Here is a 23,931-nt window from a genome sequence, read left to right as displayed (position 1 = left end):
ACAGTCGCGGCGCTCCGCGCACCCCTTTCCTGGCAGGGCTTAGTCCTTCGTCTTTCCGTGAGGCTCCTCATTGCCTCGTGTCAGGCCGTAGGAGCCCATGGAGGGAAAGGAGGATAAGCAGCAGTAAGTGCTGGGGTTTGGTTCTCTATTTCCCCTTCCGAAGAATGTTTTCCTCCTTCGGTGAGGGTTAAGCGAGACCCGAGGGGTGGGTCTTCAGGCCTTTTCCTCTCCCCCAACCCCTAGTCCTACCTCTCATTTCTAGTCTTGAACGCTTATAATACTTTTTTAAACGCAATGTTTACTGGCCACCTACTGTGTATTGGGCACTTTACAGGCATTGCTTGGCCTAAAATTCTTGACGTCACTCTGAATCATCCATGCCTTCCCACACCCCACATCGAATTTAGAAGCAAATTCTGTAGGCTTTACCTTTAAAATATATCCAGAATCCACCATGATTCATCACTTCCACTATCATTCCCACCCTAGCCCAACAACAAGCGTCTCTTACCTGGATACTGCGATAGTCTGGGCCCCTCTGCTCCTCTGCAGCCTCCTCAACGCAGCCGTCTGAGTGGTCTTTTTACAGCATAAAGTTGGACCACTGTTCTCCCGTAGCCATTGCCGAGGAAAAGCTAAGGCTCCTAGGATGGCCTATGGGGCCTACACAACGTGCCGCTTTGCTGTACTTGGCCTTGTCTGCTCCTTGCCTCCGTCTGCCCGGGCTCTACGCGAGCACGCAGGCCTCCTTGCTACTTCCGCAGTGATTTTCAAAGTGCGGTCTCCGGAGCAGCATCAGCATCACCTGGGAACTTACTAGAAATGTAAATTAGCCCCACCATATACATACCACAGGAGAAACTCTAAGAGAAGGGCACGCTAATTGGAGTTTAAAAGGCCTCCAGGTGATTCTGATGGACCCTAAATCACGGTATGGTCAGGTGCTTCTGCTGCAAAGCTTTGGCAGTTACTGGTCACTCGCCCCAATGCTCTTCCTCAAATACCACTTAGCAATCTCCCCTCTTTCCTTTTTTCAGTTGCCACCTTCACAGCGCAGCCTCCACCATACCTAAAAATGCCATCTACCTCCCATATACGAGCACTTTTTTCCCCCATTCCCTGCTTTATTTTTGTCCTTAGCACTTAAAACCATCTAACAGACTGTATATTTTACTTTTTCTTTTATTTCTCATCTGCCTTCCCCCACTAGAATGTAAGCTCTGTGAGGGCAGAAATTTTTGTTTATTTTGTTACTCCATTATCTTCAGTGCCTCAAACAACACTGGGTACATAACTCAATAAATATTTAAAAAACGAATTATTTAATGTTATTCTCACATGTCTCACAATAGGCATTATTGCCTATATCATGCAAAGGATTGTAAATAGTAAATGGCAGAGCTAGGATTCCAACCCAGGTCCAACTTACTTCATAGCCCAACTAGTATATTTAACTGTGCTTTCCTTCTACTAAGAGATTACTACAGAACACATATATTTCACATTTATGAGTCAGTCTGTGGCCACTCACACGACAGATGTTTAATCAAATGAATGCACCAGTATGCAAGCAAATAGCGAGTCCTTTCCTTAAGGATCTGATTCCAGTATAAGTGTGTTGCTGGGTTACAACTATGAGAAACAGGTGGAAAAAACTGATGCCAGAAGTTTACAATGATGAATCAGTTATGGCCTTTAAATAAATACATCCCTGGAAAGGTAATAGAAAAAGCCTTCAAAGTAATTTACAACTTACTAGTAATCATTTTTTCCAAATTCTTCAAAGAGAGCAATTTTTGTTGGGATGCAGGGAACTAGAATCAAGGGTGTGTAATGTTGTGTGTGAGTTGGAGTGAGGGTTAGGGGTGTACAGCTAAAACAAAGCCAGAGTGAAAAACAAGTCCAGGAGGTTCACCCGAAATATTTAAGTTGTATTTACCTGCAATGCATGGGATGCTTGTCCAGGTGCTGGGTACTTAAGGATAAATGAAACCTGATCTTCACCTTCATGGAACTTACTGGCTAGTAAAGGGTGCTTACTAGAACAAGTAAACAAAAAACTAGGTTCATAAATTATAAATTCTGGTTCGTGTTAGGAAAGAGATGAACAGAGTTCTAAAATAGAGTCTACATGGGTGGGGAGGGGGAAATCTAGCAAAAGCTTTGAGGCGATGACTTTTCAGCTGAGACCTTGATGATAATGAGGCCGCTGTGCAGGGAGCTGGGGAAAAACAGTGGGGGCAGAGGGAACGTAGCTCGCAGGTGCCCTGAGGGGAGAGGAGGCTGTGTGTTCCAGGAACTGAAAGAAGGCAGGCTGGCTGGAGAAGAGGCTGGAGTGTGGTTGAAGAGATTAGCTGGAGCGGGGTCACACAGGCCCTTAGATGAGGAGGAAGTGTTTCATAGCGAATACAATGGAAAGTCACTGGAGGGTTTTAGTTGAAAAATGACATGGCAGAAGAGACGGACCTGGCTTTAGTTTGAACTAAGATAGGGCCACGGACAAGGCTTAACAGAACTACTCACTCTATATAAATTTGGAGTCTTAGCTACTCCCCTTCCATGGGTTAGGGCTTTGATTTTTCTTAAATGTCTATGTGAAAAGTATCCAAATTCAAGTATTTTGTTCTTACCTTTATTTTTCAAGTATGTGAAATTTTCTAATAGTGCCTTTTATAATGTCTATTACTCCTTATTTAAAAGGAGAAAATTTTTATAAATTGTTTCTCTCAAAATATTTTTAACATTTAAAAAATACAGTAATTTTCATTTTTGTTCCAGTGTAGTAATTAGAAGCAAAAAGTGTGGAGATTGAATTAGTTGTTCTATGTCTGCATGGTGCGCTTTTCCTGAAAAGAAATAACAGTGGTCACTTAGTAGCTTTTTTAAGTTTGCCAGGTGAGGCTTTAAAATTAGTTTTCTTGGTCCAGATGGCTAAATTTACTGAGTAACTTTCAAAGAAGATGAGTTATGATTAGCATGTATCTTAGGCACATGAATAAATACTGTAAACAGGATTTGTGAGCAGGATCAAAGCACGACTCATGACTCCAAGCAAATGAGTCTGTACACGGCATTGGTATACTGTAATGAATAATCATTATTAACACAAATCTCTATATCTTTCATATGATTTTGAATGATACCCTCCCACATTTTAACTGCACAAGCCCGTAGTAGTTATTAATAAAGCCTACATTGTCTCAACACTTGAAATATATTTAAATCTTATCTTATGTAATTATGACTCATCACTGAAATGCTCATTGGGATAAATGATATGCTATTTAATTCTGTTTTTCAGACAGCATAAAATAGAAGATGCTGGTATAGTGCATGTAACTGAAGAAAAAGAAGAACTCAAACATGAAAAAAAACCTGGAAAAAGTGTACAACAGTCAAAACCATGTGTCGGGAGAGGACGTGTGTATTATGCTAAGTTCATTAACACAAACGCAAGAACATGCAATGAACCGGTTCCCTACATAGATCCAAAAAAAGAGCCAGAAAATCAGGTTGGATGGATGTTCATTAAATACAAATATAGATTTAGATTCAAAAGCTGTTTCACAGTCTAATTTTGTCACAGACTACTTAAAGGATGTGGCATATCTCAGACTAATACTTTTTATAATTCAGCAGTTAAAAGCAGTAACCTGGAACTATTCTCGCAGATAATTTTTGCAAACAAACAATATATATATAGGGAAGGAATTCAAATAGTTGGTTTTTTAGGTTGGGTCAGATTATAGTCAGCAGTGCTTGGGGGCTGGGGAGGGGGTTACTGAAGAAATCTCTTGTATATTGTATTTGTGACACATTCTAACATAAAAATTTCCCATGATACTCAGTAATTCAGGTACTTCCTATAATAACTACCACTTACTGAAAGTATATGAAGTGTTAGAAATGAGCTAAGTGTTTTATATAAATTACACCCTTTAATCTGCACAACAATTTCTAGGAGTTATTCTAGGAAATATTTTACAGATGATAACATGCTCCAAAGTAGTACATTAACATACCTGAGATTATTCACATAGTAAGCAAGTGTCACAGACATGTTTTTGACCCGGCATTGTAGTTTAGCCAAATCACACTTTTATTCACTACCATACTAAATATATTCCATTATCTTTTTTTTAAACCAGGTTTGTTGGGGTATAATCTATTCGATTAGTTTCCTGTTGCTGCTGTTACAAATTACCACAAACTTAAACACTGGTTTAAAGCAACACAAATTTATTCTCAACAGTTCTGAAGCTCAGAAGTTCAAAGTGAATCTCATTGGCTATTGCCAGAGCTGGTTCCTTCAAGAGGCTCTAAGGAAGAATCCATTTCCTTGTCTTTTCCAGCTTCTAAGTTGCCTTCATTCCTTGCTATGGCCTTCAAAGCCAGCAACATAGCACCTTCACATCTGTGACTGACTTTCCTGCCTCCTCCTTCTGAGGACCCTTCTGATGACATTGGGCCCACCCAAATAATCCAGGATAACCTCCTCTTAACAAGAGTGTTAACTTAATCACAGCTGCAGAGTTCCTCTGCCATGTAAGATTAGATGTAGCTGTGATTTAACTTCACATTTAAATGGAGTTGCTTTTAGCGAGCTCTCCTTTCACTGATAATGTTGACTGTTCTCGTCATAAAAGAGATGGCAGACCAGGGCACTGTGTGAATGTGAGATCTTTGCAGGGCAGGAATTCCTATAGTCAAATATGTTTTAATACCATGTAGTAAACCCTTACAAGGGCAGTTTTAAGGTTGTTTTGTTTTATAAACAATTATTTGGGACTTAAAAGACATTGATAGACCAGGCCTCTGGGGAAATAAATCTGATGCAGTAATCCAGGTTAGTGAAGTTCTGGTATTTCTTACAAGAGTCCATGAATGTCTCTCCTGAGCTCTAGTTCACGGCTGAATTTAAACCAGACTGTTAACTGAACCCTTCCTTACCTTGGAGACAACCAGGAAAAGAAGCTGGTTTGAGAATAGAAATACGAAACATAAACAAATTTAGGAATTAATCCATCTAATTTTCTCTTGCTCTTAGTTTGTAGGTGTCTTGAATAAAATAAATGAACAAAAGTGTTAGGAGCTGCTAACAGCCGGACTAGGTCACAGTGGTAGTAGAATCTTTATTAGTGCTGAAAGCTACGTGAGTCAGAGACCTTAAAGAGGATAGCTGAGTGAGGTTGATAGTGGATATGAACGAGGAGTGACAAAGACCAAAGATGCAGCACAAAGTTCAGTGTTTGCTTTGGGTGTGGAGTAAAGGGAATGTTCATATTTAAAAAACAACAACAAACCACCGCCACCACCACCACCAAAAAACCCCTAAATGTATTCATTTCCAAGTACCCAAGGAGTGATAAAGAATGCTCATTTCACATATTTGTAACCTTCATTCTTTTATTTAAGATGACAGTTTTCTTTTTAAAGGTTAGCTTGGTTGAAAACAATTAACTGGTTTATAGTAATACTGGCTTTAAGAGAAAAGAAAATAAAGTTGCCTAAATATTTAAATTGACATATATCTGTTGTCTTATATATGTTGCTAAGACAACATCTTTAAAATACCAGATTGGTTGATTTTATTTACTGGCAAGATTCTTTAATGAAATAATCAATTATACAGTTCTACATAGGGACATAAAATTGGTAGTGCTAGAAAAAGTTAAAAGATTTTGCCCAGTCATTTCCAATGAAAACTAATTTGGTTGTCTTGTATTTTTAAACATTGGTGAAGAATTGATATTTCAAAAAAGATTATATTAGGTTAGTGTTTTCCAGAGTGTATTTTTTGGAGCACTAGCCCTTGCCTATGTGCTCAATAAAATAAAGTTCCAAAGTCAAATATGTTTTGGAAAAGCTGTATTTTTATACCCCTTCTCAGAGTATCACAATCACGTTAGTATATAAAGGTTCTGAGAAATCCTGTGATAAAATGGTTTAACTTGCTTATCTCAATATTTCTCAAATGTATTTAACTATGGAAACCTCTTTTGCAAAACATCTTTTTAATTTGCTGCAGAACCTGTGTCCCGGAGAACACAATTCAGGAATAACTGTAACTGGGGACATTACAAATTGCTTAAAAAGCAATTTTTAAGCATTGCTTCATTGTGAAGTGACCACAACAAAATGGAGATGGACAGAGATACAATGTAACTCTAGGGTTTGCAATAACACTATAAATTTTTTTAAAGCCACTGTGCTCTACTAATATGATTATCTACTTGTAAGGTATTGTCAAAAGTCCATATTTCCTTAGAAATTCCTAAAGCATCATTTTGTGTTCCACTGATCACCACCAGCAGCAGCAGCCATCTTGGCCAGACTGCTGTGGAGCCTGGCTTACCACGTACATTCTCTTAATGCTTCTCCAGGATGCTTTTACTGTGTTCCGCCTATATTCTCTCTTAACTTCCCAAAGAATGGAAATAAGTAATGTTTACTGATGCATTTCTGAAGACATAGGGATGACAGAGTATAACATAGAGACTGCCTCACAGTGGTTTCCAAACATGGCCAAGAGGCTCACAATACAATAGCTCTTAAGCCTTCCAGCAGCCAGGGGTTACAGGGACACTTGTCATCAGGAATCTCCAGGCATCTCCCTACCATGGAGCCCCAATGGCAGTCATCCTAGGGCAGGAAAAGAGATAGGCCTTGGGCTGGGAGGACGTCGTCCTTTCTCTGGGTCCAAAGTTTTGATCTGGGAACAATTCTCTCTTTAGGCAAAACCGCCTCCACAATCTGCATGATGTGGTCTGACCCCCAGTGCCTGGACAAAGCAATCTCATAGAGGACTTTTCCCAGTTTGGTTTATTTCATCATAAGTAACTCCACATCAACCCCTCACAATCCAATGTAAGTGACAGTACACAGAGCAGTCAATTTTTATTCTTGGTATTCCTGACGGTGTGAGGTAAAGAAAAAAAACGAGCCTGTACCTTTATCTTTAGTCTTATAGTCTCTCTGAGCAAATGCTTGGACCAGAAAGGCACGCACATGTGCATGGGCTCGCCTGCACTCTCACTCTTCCAGGAAGGAACCAGACTTTTCAGACGCAGGGCAGACTATCCAGAAATAGAAAAGTTAAAAACAACATTTTTGGAACTGTAGGATTTCATTCTACTGAAGTGAAGATTCATCCAATTTACAACACCAATCAGAACACTCACCAGCTATAAGGGTCTTAAAGTCTTTAATCCCACTTCAGGATAAACTGTTCATTATTTCCTTTATACATATATGTGAAACCAAAGAGACCACTTTGGTAGCATTCTAAATTCAAGTCTTCTTGAAAGGTGAATTATTGTCTCTGTTTTAAGGGTAGCTTTTGGTAGTACGCTCCTGTTTAAGAAAAAAATTGAGGCTGCCAGATACAGTGGTTAACTTACTCCAGAGTCACTTCTGCAGTAACTTGGGTGTTAGCAAAATAAGTCCTGATCAACAAAAGAAGACAATGTAAAGAGTACGCCTTAAAACCTTACTGTAGAACATCTTTGTTAGGATACTTACTTCAAGCCTCTTTATTTTTACTTTTGAAATTATTTAAATAAGTTTGTGCTTATCTGGCTTTGCCTTCCACAGCAGATTTGCTATATAACAATGTAGCAAGGCCATTAGAGGTGTGCACAGAGAGGTGGGGGCCTGAATTGTGGCAGCTCTGCTACCCACTGGTGATGCACCATAATCTCCCAGCAGTTTTTTCATCTGTAAAGTGGGTGTACCTCGTAGAATTGTGATGAGAACATGAGAGAGAAGGCCTAGACCTTGGGGCACATAAGCGCGCTTGTCACCCGGAGTCAAGAAGAGCTACAAGAAGCAGGCACTCTGAAACAGTAAGACGTGACTATTCTGAGCCAGAGGGAGAAGACACCATCTGTTTAGTGATCTGTTCTAGAATTCCTAGAATCTACATCCAGGAGTCTTACTTTTGCAATTCACCTTCTAGCCCATTCTGAAAAATGAGGCATTAGTCCATCTCTCCTATTCTCCAAAATTCCCTAGTTCCTAAATTTCTTTGACCTCTGCAAACTTACTCATTTTTACCCCTGGTTCCAGGCTGTCATTTGCCTAGAAAAGTGGCTCTCATTTCAAGTTGCAAAATGAGGTCTGACTCTGTCTTCAACTATTCAGGACTTAGTTCCTTCTTTTTCCCATGTTCTTCTCATCTTTTTCAGTTTGAAGATAATTTCCCTTAACAAAGAACCAAAAGTTGAATAGCTCAGACTTTCAGCTGTAAACAGTGTACCCTTCTCCAAATTCTAAGCCTTTCTTTGATTTCTTGCTACCACAGAATTTTTTTCCCCAGAATACTCTATTTTTGCTGCCGTTGGTGTATTTCATGAATTTCTTCTAAGATTCTTGACAATCTCATGACAAGCTAACTCCCATTATTTTTTTTTAAATTATGCACCTCATTTATACATACTTGTCTCTTTAAACTAAGCTCATTTGAAAGCCAACTCCCTACGCAACCACATAGGTTTCTTTAAATGCCTTCTTTTTATATCAATGTAGCTTCAATTGTACTGCCAGTATTTAACTTATTAGAATCTTATATTTGTCCCCTTTGAATCATATTTTAAAGTCTCTGACTGTGCAATCATAGTCAATTTTTTAAAAAGGCTGATCTCTTTCCTTAAAGCCCCAGGTGGGTGTTTGAATATACCCAAGGTTACTTTCATTCTCTAAAATATCCAAGAACTCCTAGGTGTCACAGTTGCCTTTCCCCTAAGATTCTCTTCTACCCAATCAACCAGATTAAAAAAAAAAATTTTAGTCAGTATTGAGACGAGTAACAATTCCCATCAGTGCTTTCTCAACTTCTAAGAGACCAAACAGTCATACTGAGGTCAGCTTTTATTATCAAAAATTCAGTAACATTGGAGATATTTCTGCTTAGAACAAAGTTTTTCAAACTAAGTCATTAGTGAATTATAAATCAATGTGGGCTGCAATCAGCATTATGAAATGAAATAGATGAGAAAAGCAATATAATACAATAGAAGAATAGCCAAGTGCACTGTATGTCTAAAGTATTGTTTGGTGAAACTTCTAGTTTCATGTATGTGTATGCAGTGTGTGCTCTTAGGTGACATAAAATGTATTTCATCGTGTGGGTCACGGACTAAAAGCTTTGAAAACCACCATCTTAGATGATAGCACATTATTTATATAGCCATAATGAGTAAATCATGTATACTATATACATATGCATACGTGTGTATACATATATATATAAATTAGAGTACAAAACATAGAAACATAACTATTTTGTTGATTTTTTACCACTCTATCTGTTGATAGAAGGTAGTTTAACAATTTAGCAGCTGTATTTTAGCTAAAAATATATGATAATGCATTTTTAGGTACTTCTTAAGAAATAGTTTTTGTGAAAATGTATTTATTCTTAGATTTCAGAAGTCTATTTTAGTGCTAGAAAGTCCAGTAACTTGTTGAATCAAATAACTGAACACTCATAGAGATTAAGCAGCGCATGAAAATGTCCTACAGTATCCAATTTTGTTTCCTTTTTTTTTCCCCATAAAGGGTGACTGGTGGTCACATAGTAAAGGACTGGAAAACCCCTTCCAACCACCTTATGACACTAACAGCACCCAGAGGAGTGACTTTCAAAAACCAACATGTCCATTGGTTTCGCCAATCAAATACAGCAAGTTGCAAAAGCCTTCTTGTGGAATAGGTAATGTTAGCAGTGGTAAAACCTCTTCTCCATTGTTTCAGGTTACTGCAATCAAATTAAGATGTATTAGATGTGCTGGCACCTCCTAAGAAAGTTAGTCCTCTACAGGCATTGAAAATATACATGCAGCAAGTGCAGCCCTTGTCAAGTTTGTTCTTTATCAGGTCCTGGTGGACAACTTAGTTCCAAACATGTTCAGTAGAATATAATAAAAATTGTAACGATCATTGATAACACCAGCCTCCAAGTCAGAAATTTAGTAGCATTCTGCTCATTATTGCCAGGAAACCTTAAAAACTGTACCTGTTAAAATAGCAGGCACACTGTAGGGCAGTATTTCTCAAAGTGCACTTTGAGGGACACTAGTTTTTATGATGATTATAGTTACTGCTCAAAGAAACGGGGGAAGTCAAATAAGTTTTGCAAAAATCCAGTCTATAAAGGTAAATAGTTTTTTCTACAGAACTCTTTTTTTGGGGGGGGGGGTTATGTAGAAAAGCAATTTATTCCATTATAAGCACTTACACAGTTAGTCATGGAGAGTAACAGGCCTGCTGGTGAAACAGGTCACCCAGGATAAGAGACGTATCGAACTAGTGGTCAAGGACTAACTCCTAAAAACAAAAAAAAGCAACTCTTATCCAGGATTAATTTAATTTTAAAAACAAATACAAGCTATCAATTCACTCTTCTCAACTGGACAGTCTACCTGTGGTATAACTGTTAGGTAAAAACATACATCTTTACAACTTGGTGGTCCCAAGTTTTTTTTTTGTTTTTTTTTTTTAAAAACACCATTTCACAGAAAGGAAAGAATATGAAAACAGCTCAAGAAATACACTACAAGCAAAAATATATGGGGAAAGAAGAACACGCAGTTTTGATTTAACTGAAGAAAATTAGAGGGGACTGGTCTATTTAAGAAAATGTGCATCCTGGAAAGTTAGGTGTGAAGATTTTAGAGTAGGAATTTATATGACTTGAATCTTCCCTATTTCCTGAATAAAAATGACATCTTGCAGTATTTATACTTCATGGCTCAGACACCTACCTCACTTGGCTCTATTTCTTACTCACTCTAGCCTTTCCTTAAATGAGTCTGAAAAACTTGGGGATATAGCATAAGAAGAAAAATAACCACACACAATATTCCCCCTTTGACCTCTGTTACTAGAAAATTCCTGAAGAAAATTTAAATATAAGTCTGTGGCTTTGCTGAATCAAGCCCCCAGTTAATATTTAGAAAACACCTTCTGTTTAAGCTAATAACATTGTTGATGGAACTTATTACAGAGGGATAACCAAACAAAGTCTGTGTCTCAAAACCAGTGTTATATCAATCTCAGGGTTGAGAGGAAGAAAAGGGGAGTCTAAAATCACAAGAAGTGCAGACATTATCTAGGACCCTTGTCCTTCTGGATCCACGCTTCCTTCGGGGTCTTCATCATTATAAATGTTCTCTGCCATTTGCCACACTTGCATGATATCTTCTGATACAGAACAAATCACCCAAGGTTCATTGGGATTCTAGGAGAAATCAGGTATCTTGGCAGTGTGACCACCATGAATAAACAACTCTGGTGGCCCATCTTCTGCATCTTCTGGAGACTGTTCCTCTCCAATTTTACTTAAATCCCAGACATTCAGCCTGCGATCCGTACCACTAGAAGCCAAAATAGTCTCATTGTGAGGTGACCACTGAACCTGGAATATTTCATCCTTATGTGATTCAAAGGAATGCAACTTCAGTTTCAGATTTCTCAGATCCCACAAGGCAACAGTCTTGTCAGCTGATCCTGTGGCAAGAATGAACTCACTATATGGATTGAAAGAAAGGCAGTTCACTTCAGCAGTGTGAGCATCAACTGAGTGGCTTGGTTTCGAAGTACTGTTTGAACGAGTATCCCAGATCATAAGTTTCTGATCATCAGCAACTGACCCAAACAGAGACTCATGGAGCAGATGCCAAGAGACGTCTTCTACTACTGCTGTATGCCCTGTAAAGATGGTCTTCGCATCCACAACTTTTCCTTCCTTTGGAACAGCACTGATGTCCCATAGGCAGATGGTATGGTCATCTGAAGCACTAAGTAATTGCCCACTGAGATTTGGGTTCCAAGAAAGCCCATAGCCTTCCTTCTGATGTCCACAGAGACGCAAGTCTGGGTTGCACTCTCCAGAAGGGTCTGGTTTAGAAGGATGTTTCATATAGTCAAAAACAAGAACATCACTGGATGGAGTCTTTGTTGCAATGATGCAAGGGTTCTGGGGCATATAACGTGCCCTGTTTACTTCTCCTTCATGGTTGATCTTGATTTCTATTTCAATTTTTCCACTAACTGAGCCAAAACCTCCAAATTCTCCTTTTTCACTGTCAAAGTGTGAAGCATCAAACTGAGCATCATCATTAGGGAGCTGCACGCTGGCTATCACAAGGTGGTTCTGTTCATCCGATGTGTGTGTCTCCAGGACAAGTCGATGAATGCTGAAATCTTTCCCTTCTGGTCTGGCTACATCTGGAAGCCACTGTGCAGTTAGGCTGGGCCACTCCAGAGCATGGGTCATCACCAAATCGTAAAGAAAAGGGGTGTTCTTTTTCCATATTTTGTACTCTTCATTGATCACACATTCCTCTACTGCGTCATCAAAGGCTGCTTCCTTGTCGGCCATGGCGGGTAGGCAAGCCGAGGGGATCCCGGGCCTACAGAACTCTTAAAACCCTATTCTAAGCATAAGCATAATGAATTTCCAAGAAGAAGAATAAAGAATGCTGTTTCCCCAATATTCACAATTTCACCCTTTTTCAGAAGATCGTCTTACATGACTGCTATCTCACAAAACACTAACTTTAAACATGCTAATTAGATGAGGGTAAAATAACTATCAAAGATGAGCTAGAGAGAATTTTTTAAAATCTTGAAGGACTCTGTACTCATTTTCCTTCAGACACATCTTTAAATTTCCATTCTGTGTCTTTGACACTGAAAAGGATGCATTTAGGGATGTGGTTTGTGCAAGAAATACAAAGTGGAATTCCAACCAACAGATACTTCCTCAAGGAAAATGCTTGGCACTCCAATCAAAATTTGGTGAATGAACTGATTAAAATAAAATATCTAAGTCTGGTATATATAATTTCTATGATTCTTCACTTTAACTGACTTTTTGTTAACTAACCAATCAAGTCCCAGTACTTCCTTATAAGGAGCAGTTGTTTCTTCTCTAGTTCAATACGGGAAGTGGTGGAAGATGAGACGAGAGAGTTAAGACTTTGTTCTAGGATGATCAGGCAGGGCCCAGCCATTTCATAAGGGAAGCCCCCAAATCAGTGTCTGTAGGTCTGTCAATCTTCCCATAGAAGAAATCTCCAAACCGCTGCCTGGAGTGGGAGACAGAAAATCTGGGAGTCTTCCAGTCTTCAGTTTACAGCTTCAGCTGGTCCCACAACCCACGCTCCCTGCCTCAGAGGTGTCTGATGCCTCCAATCCCCGAGCTCTGCCATGAATTGGCTTGATTTCCATCCCACCTTCTCCTTCACAAGCACTTAGCTTCCAGTTTTCTGTGCTCTACTCAAGTCAGCTGCGGCTCATCCATCAGCTTTCCAGCTTCCAAATTTGTTAACAGCTCTGCTCGCATTTAGTTCTCTTTTTCCCTTAAGGCTTTAAGCCCCTTTCCTTTCTTTACTATCATTGTACTGGGGCTTGGGAGAGAGAATTTGAGGCAATACACATGTTGAATTTGCAATGTTTAACTGGAAATCACTATCAACACTAACTCCCCTTGGAATTTAATATGAGATCAACAGTTAGAGTTGTTTGATTCTGGGCCCATGACTTAAATTTCATCATCTTGTTTTACTCAGTTTATGAAGCGGGAGTAATAATTCTTATTTTGCAGGATTGTTTTGAGAAACAAATGAAATAACATGTCAGTTGCCTGCCACCATGCTTCATACATAGTAGACAACAAATGGTAGCTATTTCTATTGTTAATTATTGCCTTGTACTAAGTTAGTTGTTGGGTTGGAATCTAGCTTTGGAAACTTGGCATGGAGGTCTCCCTTCTCCCTCCCCTTCTATCCCTTCCCTCTCTCCCTCTCTCCTCCTCCTCTTTCTCCTTCATTTTTCTCTCTGTTCTTTTATTGGTATTTCTCATTGCCATGATCATTATTATATTCCAGGTCCTACAGCAATGCCCAGATTCAACAAATGTGTATTGATTAATTTAATGATAATTGCACATTATTCAACAGATTATTTAGTTTAAAGTCATAATTTAATTTAAATTAATATATACATCACAATATAGGCCAGCCATTTATTCATATTTTAGATGGTGTTTGGATACTAGATGAGAATGAGTTTTAAAAGAAAATATTTTATATAACATATTAAAATACGTATCTAAGCTAGTCTGTATATGCCAGATTTTATATCTCTATATATGCATGTAGATGTAGAAAATGTGTATATAATCATGCATTAGTAACAAAAGTCATCTCATAGTCATTCTCTTCCATCAGCCCACTTAATTACGCCTGAGTTTTGGCATTTCAGCAATGTCATCTTGTGCTGATAATGAAAGTGCCCTTTATGTCTTGTACCACCACACAATTTCCTGGCTGCCATCCATGGTCAGTTCAACAAATGGCTATGCTCCATCATATCTGAGTCCCCGTAAGAATAAGTGTTTTACATAATAAAACTTTTGGTTTTATATAATAAAATTGGAAAAGCTGATCTAATTTGTGAGGGAGCTGTCTCACACAAATGAAACTTTGGCTATTTGTCAACTACTTAATATTTCAACGTTCTTTGAAATTGTGAGTTCAGATACAGTGCTAAAAATATTTTTCTAAAATGGGTTTCAGTTTGTGTTGCTTCGTTTGTACCAAGGTGTAACATAACAATGATTTCTTGCTATATAGTTATGTTCAAGTTTCTTTTTTTTCACTGTATTTTGAAATCTGTACTTTTTTCATTAATAATCTTTTTCATCTAAGATGAAAATAAATAGTATTCAGAAAATGGAGTTTCTAATAGAAAAATAATACTGATGAATGTTTTTTAAGTAGACACACACAAAAAGTTAAGAAAATTTCCCAAAGTAAAAGCTGCTAAATTCCCATCAATATGAGGAGCGAGTTGTGTGTCTGAATAATCTTGGCTTTGCTGATAAAATATAGATGGCTAGACACCAACTTGTTTGTTGTATCCTTGTTTGGAAAATCCCTATTTTAATTAGATGAAGTTTCCAAGAAACAGAGGGTGGATTTCAAACATTCTTCATGGACTTTGCTGTATTTTTTGTAAGCCTCATCTAACAAGGCTTCTTTTAAGTAATTATTTTGGGTCCAATTTGAATTCTTAAGTAGAGCAACCACTAAGAACTTGAATATCTTCTTTGATGTTTTCCCACTTAGATGATCTTCACTATTGTGGGCTTCTTTAAAAACCTCATCCATTTGCATAAATGACCATGGTAGTTACACTATTAGTAGGTATGATGTCTGGGTAGGGGATTTCTTTATATAATAATAGCTCAGACTACCTTTCCTCTCTATTAGTCTCCATGAAGAATTTTTTAAGTTATTATTTTTGAGGTTCTGTGAGGTTCTACATCACTGTATAAAAGATGATTCACTTTAATTGATTTAATTGACTTCCTTCTAAACTATTTCTGTTCGTTATCTGCGTAACAAGCCACTCCAAAATTTCATTGCTTAAGACAACAATCATTTTATATGCTCATGATTCTGCAACCTGGGCTGGGCTCAGCTGGGCCGTTCTTTGGCTGGTCTTGCTGGTGGGCACTTGAATGGCTGAATTTGGTTAGCAGGTCATCTGAGGACTAGATTCAGCTAGGACACTGGAATGACTGGGCTTCTCTCATGTGGTCTCTCCATGTGGTTTCTCCAGCAGGGTAGCTGGACTTCTCACATGGCAGCTCAGGGCTCCCAAGAGTGTGAAAACAGAACCTGCAAAGGTTTATGCCTGGAACCGGCTCAGTGTTACCTGTGCCGCATCCTATTGGTTGAAGCTAATTACAAGGCCAGTTCACATTCACAAGGAGAGGACTGGGAGGCCTGAGCCACTGGGGCCACCAATGTAACAGACCACTTCCATGTCTTTCAATAGTTCTTTCTATGAGCGTTCAGGAATAGCCAGCTCTTCAGCTTTCTTTGTCTGAAAATGTTTTGAAGTTGCCCTCACTCTTTAATGAATGAAACTATAGCTGGCTATGAAATTCTGGATACATACTTACTTAACCTTTTACATTTGGAAGATATTATTCCATTGTTAAATGGATTCTATTGTTATGTCAAGTCTGCAAGCAGTCCAGCTGTTAATCTTTTGAAGGTGATAATGTTTCAGTGTAAGATTTCTCATGTTCTAAGGAGGTCTTTGTATATAGAAAGTTATTTATGGTTATTTATGATTTAAATTAATATTCTAATTTTAAAATTATAAATTAAAAAACATTTTATTTAAGCCTTATTAATTTTTAAATATTGTATAACATTAGATTAATTACTTTCACTTGTTCCTTGATTAACTCAGGTTACAGTCAAATTCCATGAGCATTTTAAACTGCAAGTTTTTTTAATTATGTTTTCCTCTTAAATGCTTTAAATAACAAAGACAATGTAAAACTTTGTCAATCAAAACCTTCTCAAACACTTAGAAAACATATAAATATAGTAAATGAGTTTTCCTACCCTTCAGTGACAAAAATACTCTCCTACATTTTTTTCTTTTGATTTTATAATTTTACCTTGCATAATTATATCTTTAATCCACCTTTATGGACCCTGTTCCATTTTTCCCCATAAAGTGAAGAAGTTTTCTGGATACCATCTACTAAACAATCCACACTTGCCCTGTTGACTTGGGAAACCACCTCAACTGTATGTTAGGGATCGCTGCATAAAAAGGTCTGTCTCAGAGCTCTCTGTGATATTCCTTGGGTGAATTTTCAGTTCTTGTATCGTTAACTAAAATGTTTTAATTATATAGATTTTTAGCTTGTCTCAATATCTGACAGAAAAAATCCCCATTCTTTGCACTTCCTTTTCATAGTTAAGCTCTCTACTTATGGACCTCTATTTTTCCATTTCACCTTTGGAATTTATGACATTTCTCAAAATATCCTGCTAGAATTTTGATTGGGTTGTGTTGACATTATGGATTAATTTAGGAAAAATTGTCTCCTTTACAGTAACATACTGTCCTATCCTATCTAAGAGAATAGAAAGTCTATTCAGCTCTGTTTTTGTCTTTAAGAGAGTTAAAGTTTTTTTCTCTATAGAGGGCTTGTGAATTCATTAATTTCTAGAAACTTTGTACTGTATAGTTTTATTCCTACAGGGGCTATATCTTATTTTTCATTTTGTTTTCTAGCAGGTTATTTTCATTATAGGAAATCCTCTTAATTTTTGTACACTTATCTGCTTGTCTTGACACACCTTTGTTCTCATCATTTATTGATTCTAGTGGTTTTTCTATTCAGGTAATTATATTACCTACAAATAATAACAGTTTTTTCTTCTCCTTTGCAACTATTATACTACTTTTTTCATTCTTTATAATATTCACCAGAATCTCCACTAATATGTTGACAGTAGAATTTTAGTTCTGAATTACTATAGGTATATTACTTATTTTTCTTTCTAAGTCTTTGTCTTTTTAAGAAAACAAAAAACTTTGTTATTTGCTTCCTTAGGCACCCTTCTTGATTTATTTCTATTCTTACTTGAGTTCTTCCTCTAGGAATTTTTTGAAGTAGGTTTGTTTTATGGGGAAGTACTCTGAGACCTTCTTTGTCTCCCAATATTTTATATTTTGGCCTCATAGTTAAATGACAGTCTGGCTGGACATAAAAATTCCAGACTTCAAGTTCTCTTCCGTTTAATAGTATAAAAAATTCATCAGTTATCACGTGTCCATTGTTGTTGCTGTGATATTTGATATAAATCATTTTCTTACTCCTCTGTAAGTAATCTATCACTCCTCTTTGAAAACATTTAGAATTTTTTCTTTGTTTTGGGTGCCCTTAAATTTCTCTATAACGTGATTTAGGTGTGAGTTTTTCCTTCTCTACCATGCAGGATTGGGAGGAGAGTGAGGCAAGTGAGAGGTCTAGGTGCAAAATGCAAGGAGGCATTCACTCCCAAGATCATGCAAGTGCCTCCTCCTTACACTTGGCAGCCCATGGGCCTCACCTGCCTCATCTTACTCCTGGTCCTGCTACCTGTTTGGTAACCTGTGAGCCTTTTCAATCTGAGATCTTCAGGCTTTCCTTAATTCTTACATATTTACCATCCTTATTTCTTTAAACATTTCCTTTTCTCTATTTCTTCTTCCAGGTCTCTTGAATTCTAATGCTGGTATTTCTACCATCCTTGTCTCTTAGTTTTTCTATTATATTTTTATTTCTTTTATCTTTTTATGCCGCCTTCTGGGAGAGCTGCTCAGCCTGATTTTCTAGTTTATGGATCTTGTTAATTATCTCATTTTTTTCTATTTCAACTATTATATTTTTTCATTTCTAATAGTTTACATGACTCTTTTTATCACCTCTTATTCTTGCTTTATATGAAGAACACCATCTTACCTTTGCAGGTATTTGTTATACATAGTTTAAATTCTTGGAGCACAGGTTCTAAGAACTCTGCTTCACATAGCGTATGTTTCAAACTTTGCTGTCTTTCTTTTACAGTGTCTCTCTAGTTTATCTTAGGTCATATTCCCCAAGAGGAATCATCAGCCCTGTGTGGGCAAAGGCTAAACACCAATGTCTGGCCTGGGTGCCTCCCAATGAATTTAAGGAAGGAAAAAACGTTAGACTGGAGAGTGTCAGGCCCCACAGAACCAGTTCTGACCGTCTTCATTTGTTGTCACTATTCTAGACCAGTTCTCTAGTCAGGGCTCCATTCCTCTCCCCTTTAAACTCCTAAAAACAGGCATCACCGAGAGAAGGCAATCTCTTGATGTTTTTAGTCCACTAGCACTGACAGTTGCTAGGGGAATGGTGGAGGAGGAAATCCCCAGGGGGGCCGCATGCATCCATTTTCAGCAGCTCCTTGCCCTGGAGGCACTGCTGTGCTGCTCCCATATTTCTAAGTTGACCACAGATGGCTAGACTGTCGCTGCCAGTTTCTGCTGCCCTGAGGCAAGCAATGGTCTTCCGAAGGCAGTGTGGGGGAAAAGTTGAGAGCAGATTTTAAAAGCTCTCCCCAGCCTGTTCTCTACTGGCTACATCTGATCTCCCTGTCCTCCAGCCCACGCTGCCACCAACCCTTCATATCAGTTCACCAAACCCTTCGGGTTTCTCAGTTTTTTTGATAGTTCATTAGTTTCACGCTGCTTCCATGGTTTCCCCTTTTGTCAGGATACAAAAGCGCTTCCACCCCTTGCCTAACTTGGAAGCCCCTTTCTAATCTGACCCAGCATCCTGGAGACTTGATAAACATTGTCTTTAATGCTCACCGTTCTGAAAGCAAATTACTATTATCCTCACTTTAGAGAGGAAGAGGAAGTGATTTGTCCAAAGTGACACATCTAGGAAATGTGGTAGAGCTGGAATTTGAAAACATATCTATTTTATCCCAAAGCCCGTGCTTTGGTTACTCCATTAACCCCACCTGATTAACGCCTAAATTTAGAGCCGCTTCATTTTATTCAAAAAGCTATCAAACTATGTTCCTGAAAACACTAATATTCTGTGAGCTGGACCATGGTGGCCTTCACTCAAAACCAGGTAATCTTTTCCAAATTGGTAGAAAAATACAAGTTACGGTTAGAATATTCTCAATGTAGTAGTTGTCCACAAATTTTTGTTAAGTCTTTGGCACCTGCCATTCTCTTGTGTGCTAGCAAATCCTAACAGGTTAATGATCAAGTAGAAAATGAGTTTTGAGTATCTGATCTCAATTAGAAATCCAGAAAATGTTATCAATTAGCATTTTTCTCAGCTCACTGAAAAAGACTGCCATTTCCTATCATGGAATATACAAATATTTGAACATTCATCATTCCTGCCAGTAAAATTAGTTTATACCAATGTCTGAATATTGAGTTGAATTCATGAATGCTTAATAAATGTGAATTTAGTAACATTTTTCCTTCTTATATATCCTCCCTAATTTTAAAAGCACGGTTTTTAAAAATTAATTTTTTAATAGTTAATATGTGCATACGGTACAAAATTCAAATGGTACAATAGGATAAACAGTGAAAGCGAATCCATCTCTATCCTCCAGTCTGCTAACTCCCTCCCCCTACGATAACCACTGCCATCAGTTTCTTGTCATCATAACACAGATATGGTAGGTGTACTTAATGTACTACGTTTACATTTTTTATAAAAGGGAGACATTTTAAATTTTTCCTTGACAGAATTTCGTATCACTAAACTGGAAGTTACTCTGATTTCTTACATAACCTTGTGTGCTCAAAGCAAAACTAAAGTGAGTTTTCAAAATGATTCGAATTTTTAAGCTGAGAGAGACCAGTATCGTGAACCCTTATATACCTATGACACAGTTTGACAGATTATTTAAAAGTGGATTTTAGGGGGTTTAATATTCTTGCAAATTTTCAGACCCTCCATCAATGAGAAATGAAAAGAATTATGTGTTCAGCTCTAAGTGCAGCAGCCCTGGAGTCTTCCAGTTCATCTGTCAGCTCTTGCTGGAGCAACTTGCGCATACATTTCTCAAAGCCTTTCTAGGAGTCAAAAAATAAGTCGGCAAATAAATTGTACTTATGCCTTTCCTAATACTTTGGTTGGTATATGTACAAGAAGCATATCGAACAGTAGATTTTTAAAAGCCATTATTGCATTAATGTTAGTTTTCAAAATTACTAGCAATGCCACATGTGGAGTTAATTTGGTTGTTTTGATTTGATTCTTTTCATGGAGAAAGAATGATGAATCCATTGTATTATTTAGATGTGTTTAAGTAACCTTGCATACCTAAAAGAATTTTAGTTTCATTAGCATTTTTGACAAAGCAGAAATATTATGAATACTGATTACATTTCCATATACAAATCTAACTTTTATCCTGACTTCACAAAAGCTCCTTTTTTTTTCTTTAGTTCCACTTGCCTCTCCTGATGCATCAGCAGAACTTCAAAAGAGTTTTATAGAACGCATCTCTTTTATACATCAATATGATGCCAGGAAATCACCGAATGAGCCCATCCGGGGAAAGGTGAGGCAGTATTTAGAATCAATTATTTAATACTTTATGATGGGATAGATTTATGGTAGAAATTTAAGTTTTTTCAAGTGGTAACCATCTTTCTCAAAGTTTATTTAAACAAACTAACATGGTTATTAGGAGGATAAAATCTTAACCACATGTCATGGTCAAAACTAAAGAGTGATGTCATAATTTTGGATCACAGTCTTTGGAATTTGGTTCAAATTATTAAAATCATTCACTTAAGGTAACATCAGATCAATCTGATAAATTTTTGATATGTTTATATATGCGTGTGGCAGGGGGAAGAACATAAGGTTTATAAGTTGAAACAGAAACGTAACAGTCAATTGCTGGATTTTTTCCGACTGCAGATGTTTGTTTTCATATTTCACTATAATATTCAGCTAATAATAACATTTCACAACGACTATTAGTTGTTGGAACATTTGTGATGCAATCATTAAATCCTTAGGTCTATGAACTGTAGTTTCTGTTGTATCCATAGCAACTTACAGAGAAATGAAATTTGATATGAATAGCTTTACACAATCCAAATAATAGAAAAATTGAGAATGAGAGATAATGAGATGCCGCTCCTCTGACTTCCTGTTTTTCCCTTCCTGTCCATTTGCTGGTGCACTCTAGTTTATAATTTCTTTAAAAGGTTCACTAATAATTATTATGCTGCTGTCTTCAGTTTTGGACTAAGGTGACAGCCAATGAAGAGACAGAGACATAAGTGCCTGTCTCACCAGGACCTGAGCTAATGCATGAACTCAGTTCACAGCTGCATCTTCCAGCAACTTGTGAGCCCTGGTTAATGTCAGCTTTGTTTTCCTTTCCAGCGACATGGAGTTTTTGTGCAGACGGAGATAAAACCAGGGAGTAGGCCAATAGTTCCTAAGGGAACAGAGGTATTACTGAATGCTCTGGGGTCATGCTCATCAGAACAATCCAAAAAAACAGAGAAAGGAAACTCAGCGGAAAGCAAAATGATCTCACCCAGTCTCTCCCAACAAAATTCCCAGGAGTTGTTGGAGACTACAACTCACTTATCAGAAACAGACATCAGAGAGGCAGCCAACGCATGCCCCAGAACTCCTGAGAGAAGGGAGAGGACTGCCGGCATCTTTCAAATAACTGCAGTAAATGCTCTTCTCACCAGGCATGATCCTTTAAGTCCAGCAATAAAAAGTCAGGACAAATCAGGATAAATTATCTTTTCCAGATAAAAACATAATCCTTGGAATGTAGAGAAATTTCAAGATCATCGTAAAGGCCCTGACATTTGCTTTTTCTGTTATCAATAACCTCAAAAATTATGACTTACATAAATGGGAAAATGAAAAAAAGATAATAAAATACACCAAAAATATACATGTGGTCTCCAATAAGTGATGGATATGATACATAGTTCTATGTCATAATATTTGTAACTATAACAACTTTGTTTTGAACAACAATGGATGTAATTAACAAATATTATAAAACTTTTAGAGAAGAAGCCATATTAAATAGTCGTTAATCATGGCTCTAGAATCAAACCAGGGTTAGAATTTTGGCTCCATCACATATAAGCTGTGTGACACTGGGTAAACTGCTTAAACTTCTAGATTTCAGTCTCCTCATCTGTAAAATTAGGAAAATAGCAACTTCCTAAGGATACTAAGCATGAGATCATGCGCATTGGTCAGCGCTCAGTGTAGTCACATCATCACTTTTACTATAATTAAAATTTCACTGTAAGGATAACATTTCTCCTATAAACTTGAATTTTCCTCTTGTTCTAAAACTTTGAACCCCTCTACATACAATTAAGAGAGTGAAAACTAAAAACATTTCTCCCAGTGCAAAATAAACATACACACACACACACATTCTTTCTTTCTCTCTCTTAATTCTAAGACATGAGTACTTAGAATATCAAAATATTTCCAAAATTGGTTTCTATTTTACTTAAATTATTTCTAGCACTAACTCAACCTTTACTTCTTGGCTGAGTTTGGTATGGTTAATTCTACCAGTTATTCTACTTGGTACATTTTAGTGTGCCAAAAATGTATCTACTATAAGCTATGTTATGTTGCACACAAGTGGAAGTAGGTGAAGTAGTCCTCTGCTGCCAAAGAGAGTATTTACAGGCCCAACAAATTTCCCTGGGAATATATGGTTGCACACTATTACCTGTAGTACTGCTAAGACTACAGGTGTATCTTTATTCCTCCACTAATGAAATTTTAATAGACTGCAAATGAATGAATGCCATTATTAAATATTTGTGTATTGGGGACTTCCAATTCTTAAAAACATGGCAGATCATGGCTGATAGTGAACCCCTTTCATTACAAACACCTTGAAATGCTGAATAAAATGAAACAATAAACAAATTTATAGCCAAGCTCACAAAACAGAGAAACCCTCGCGTTCCAAAAGAGAGAACTTGCTTATTCATGTACCAGTATGTATCTTGAAGATCTTTCCTTGTCTATACATGTAGACTACCTCATTATTTTAATAGCAGCAGAGTCTTTCATAGTGTAGCTATACCATATAATTGGAGCGACAAGAACACAAGCTTTCATGTGAGGGGAGAAGGAAGTGGAGGTTGTTAGCAGATTTGGAGAGAGGTCTTAAAGGCTAGGGACTTGGAAAAAAAATTCAGAATACTCTATTTTTTTTTTAAAAAAGGCTTCAGATTTGAATTTTAATTCACATCAAAACAGAGACACAATCTTATGGCCTCCAAAGTAGAGAGATGGAATTGAAACCTGCATAAAGCTGGAACACAGGAATAGCTGGCACCTCAGTACAAGGAAGACTAGAACTCCACTCATTTAATGGGTAGACAGCAAGAATGTTTGCCTCTGCCTAGAGCTATAGATACTGAATAAAACCTCTGTGAGGAAGTAAAACCTCAAGCTCGCACCACATTCCAGTCTGGAATATGAGTTTACATGCACATCATCTCATAGGATATTAAATTAATGTAAAAAATAATCCTGCTGGT

The 23,931-nt window shown here is 37.5% G+C and overlaps 1 protein-coding gene and 1 pseudogene across 1 annotated transcript; one reads left to right on the top strand and one right to left on the bottom strand.

The window, feature by feature from the left end:
- Positions 1–22,301, top strand: CIMIP6 (ciliary microtubule inner protein 6). The gene is made up of 5 exons (XM_072937741.1): positions 1–123; positions 3,302–3,512; positions 9,559–9,712; positions 20,815–20,930; positions 21,770–22,301. Exons 1-5 carry the CDS (start codon positions 98–100, stop codon positions 22,136–22,138), a joined length of 876 nt encoding a protein of 291 aa, XP_072793842.1. The 5' UTR covers positions 1–97; the 3' UTR covers positions 22,139–22,301.
- Positions 10,199–12,405, bottom strand: LOC102539841 (histone-binding protein RBBP4 pseudogene; annotated as a pseudogene).
- Positions 22,302–23,931: the final 1,630 nt, after the last annotated feature.

Source organism: Vicugna pacos, chromosome 15 (assembly GCF_048564905.1).
Source record: "Vicugna pacos chromosome 15, VicPac4, whole genome shotgun sequence".
Lineage (NCBI taxonomy): Eukaryota > Metazoa > Chordata > Mammalia > Artiodactyla > Camelidae > Vicugna > Vicugna pacos.
The sequence above is the reverse complement of the archived record's forward strand: the minus strand, read 5'-3'. Positions and strand labels throughout refer to the sequence as shown.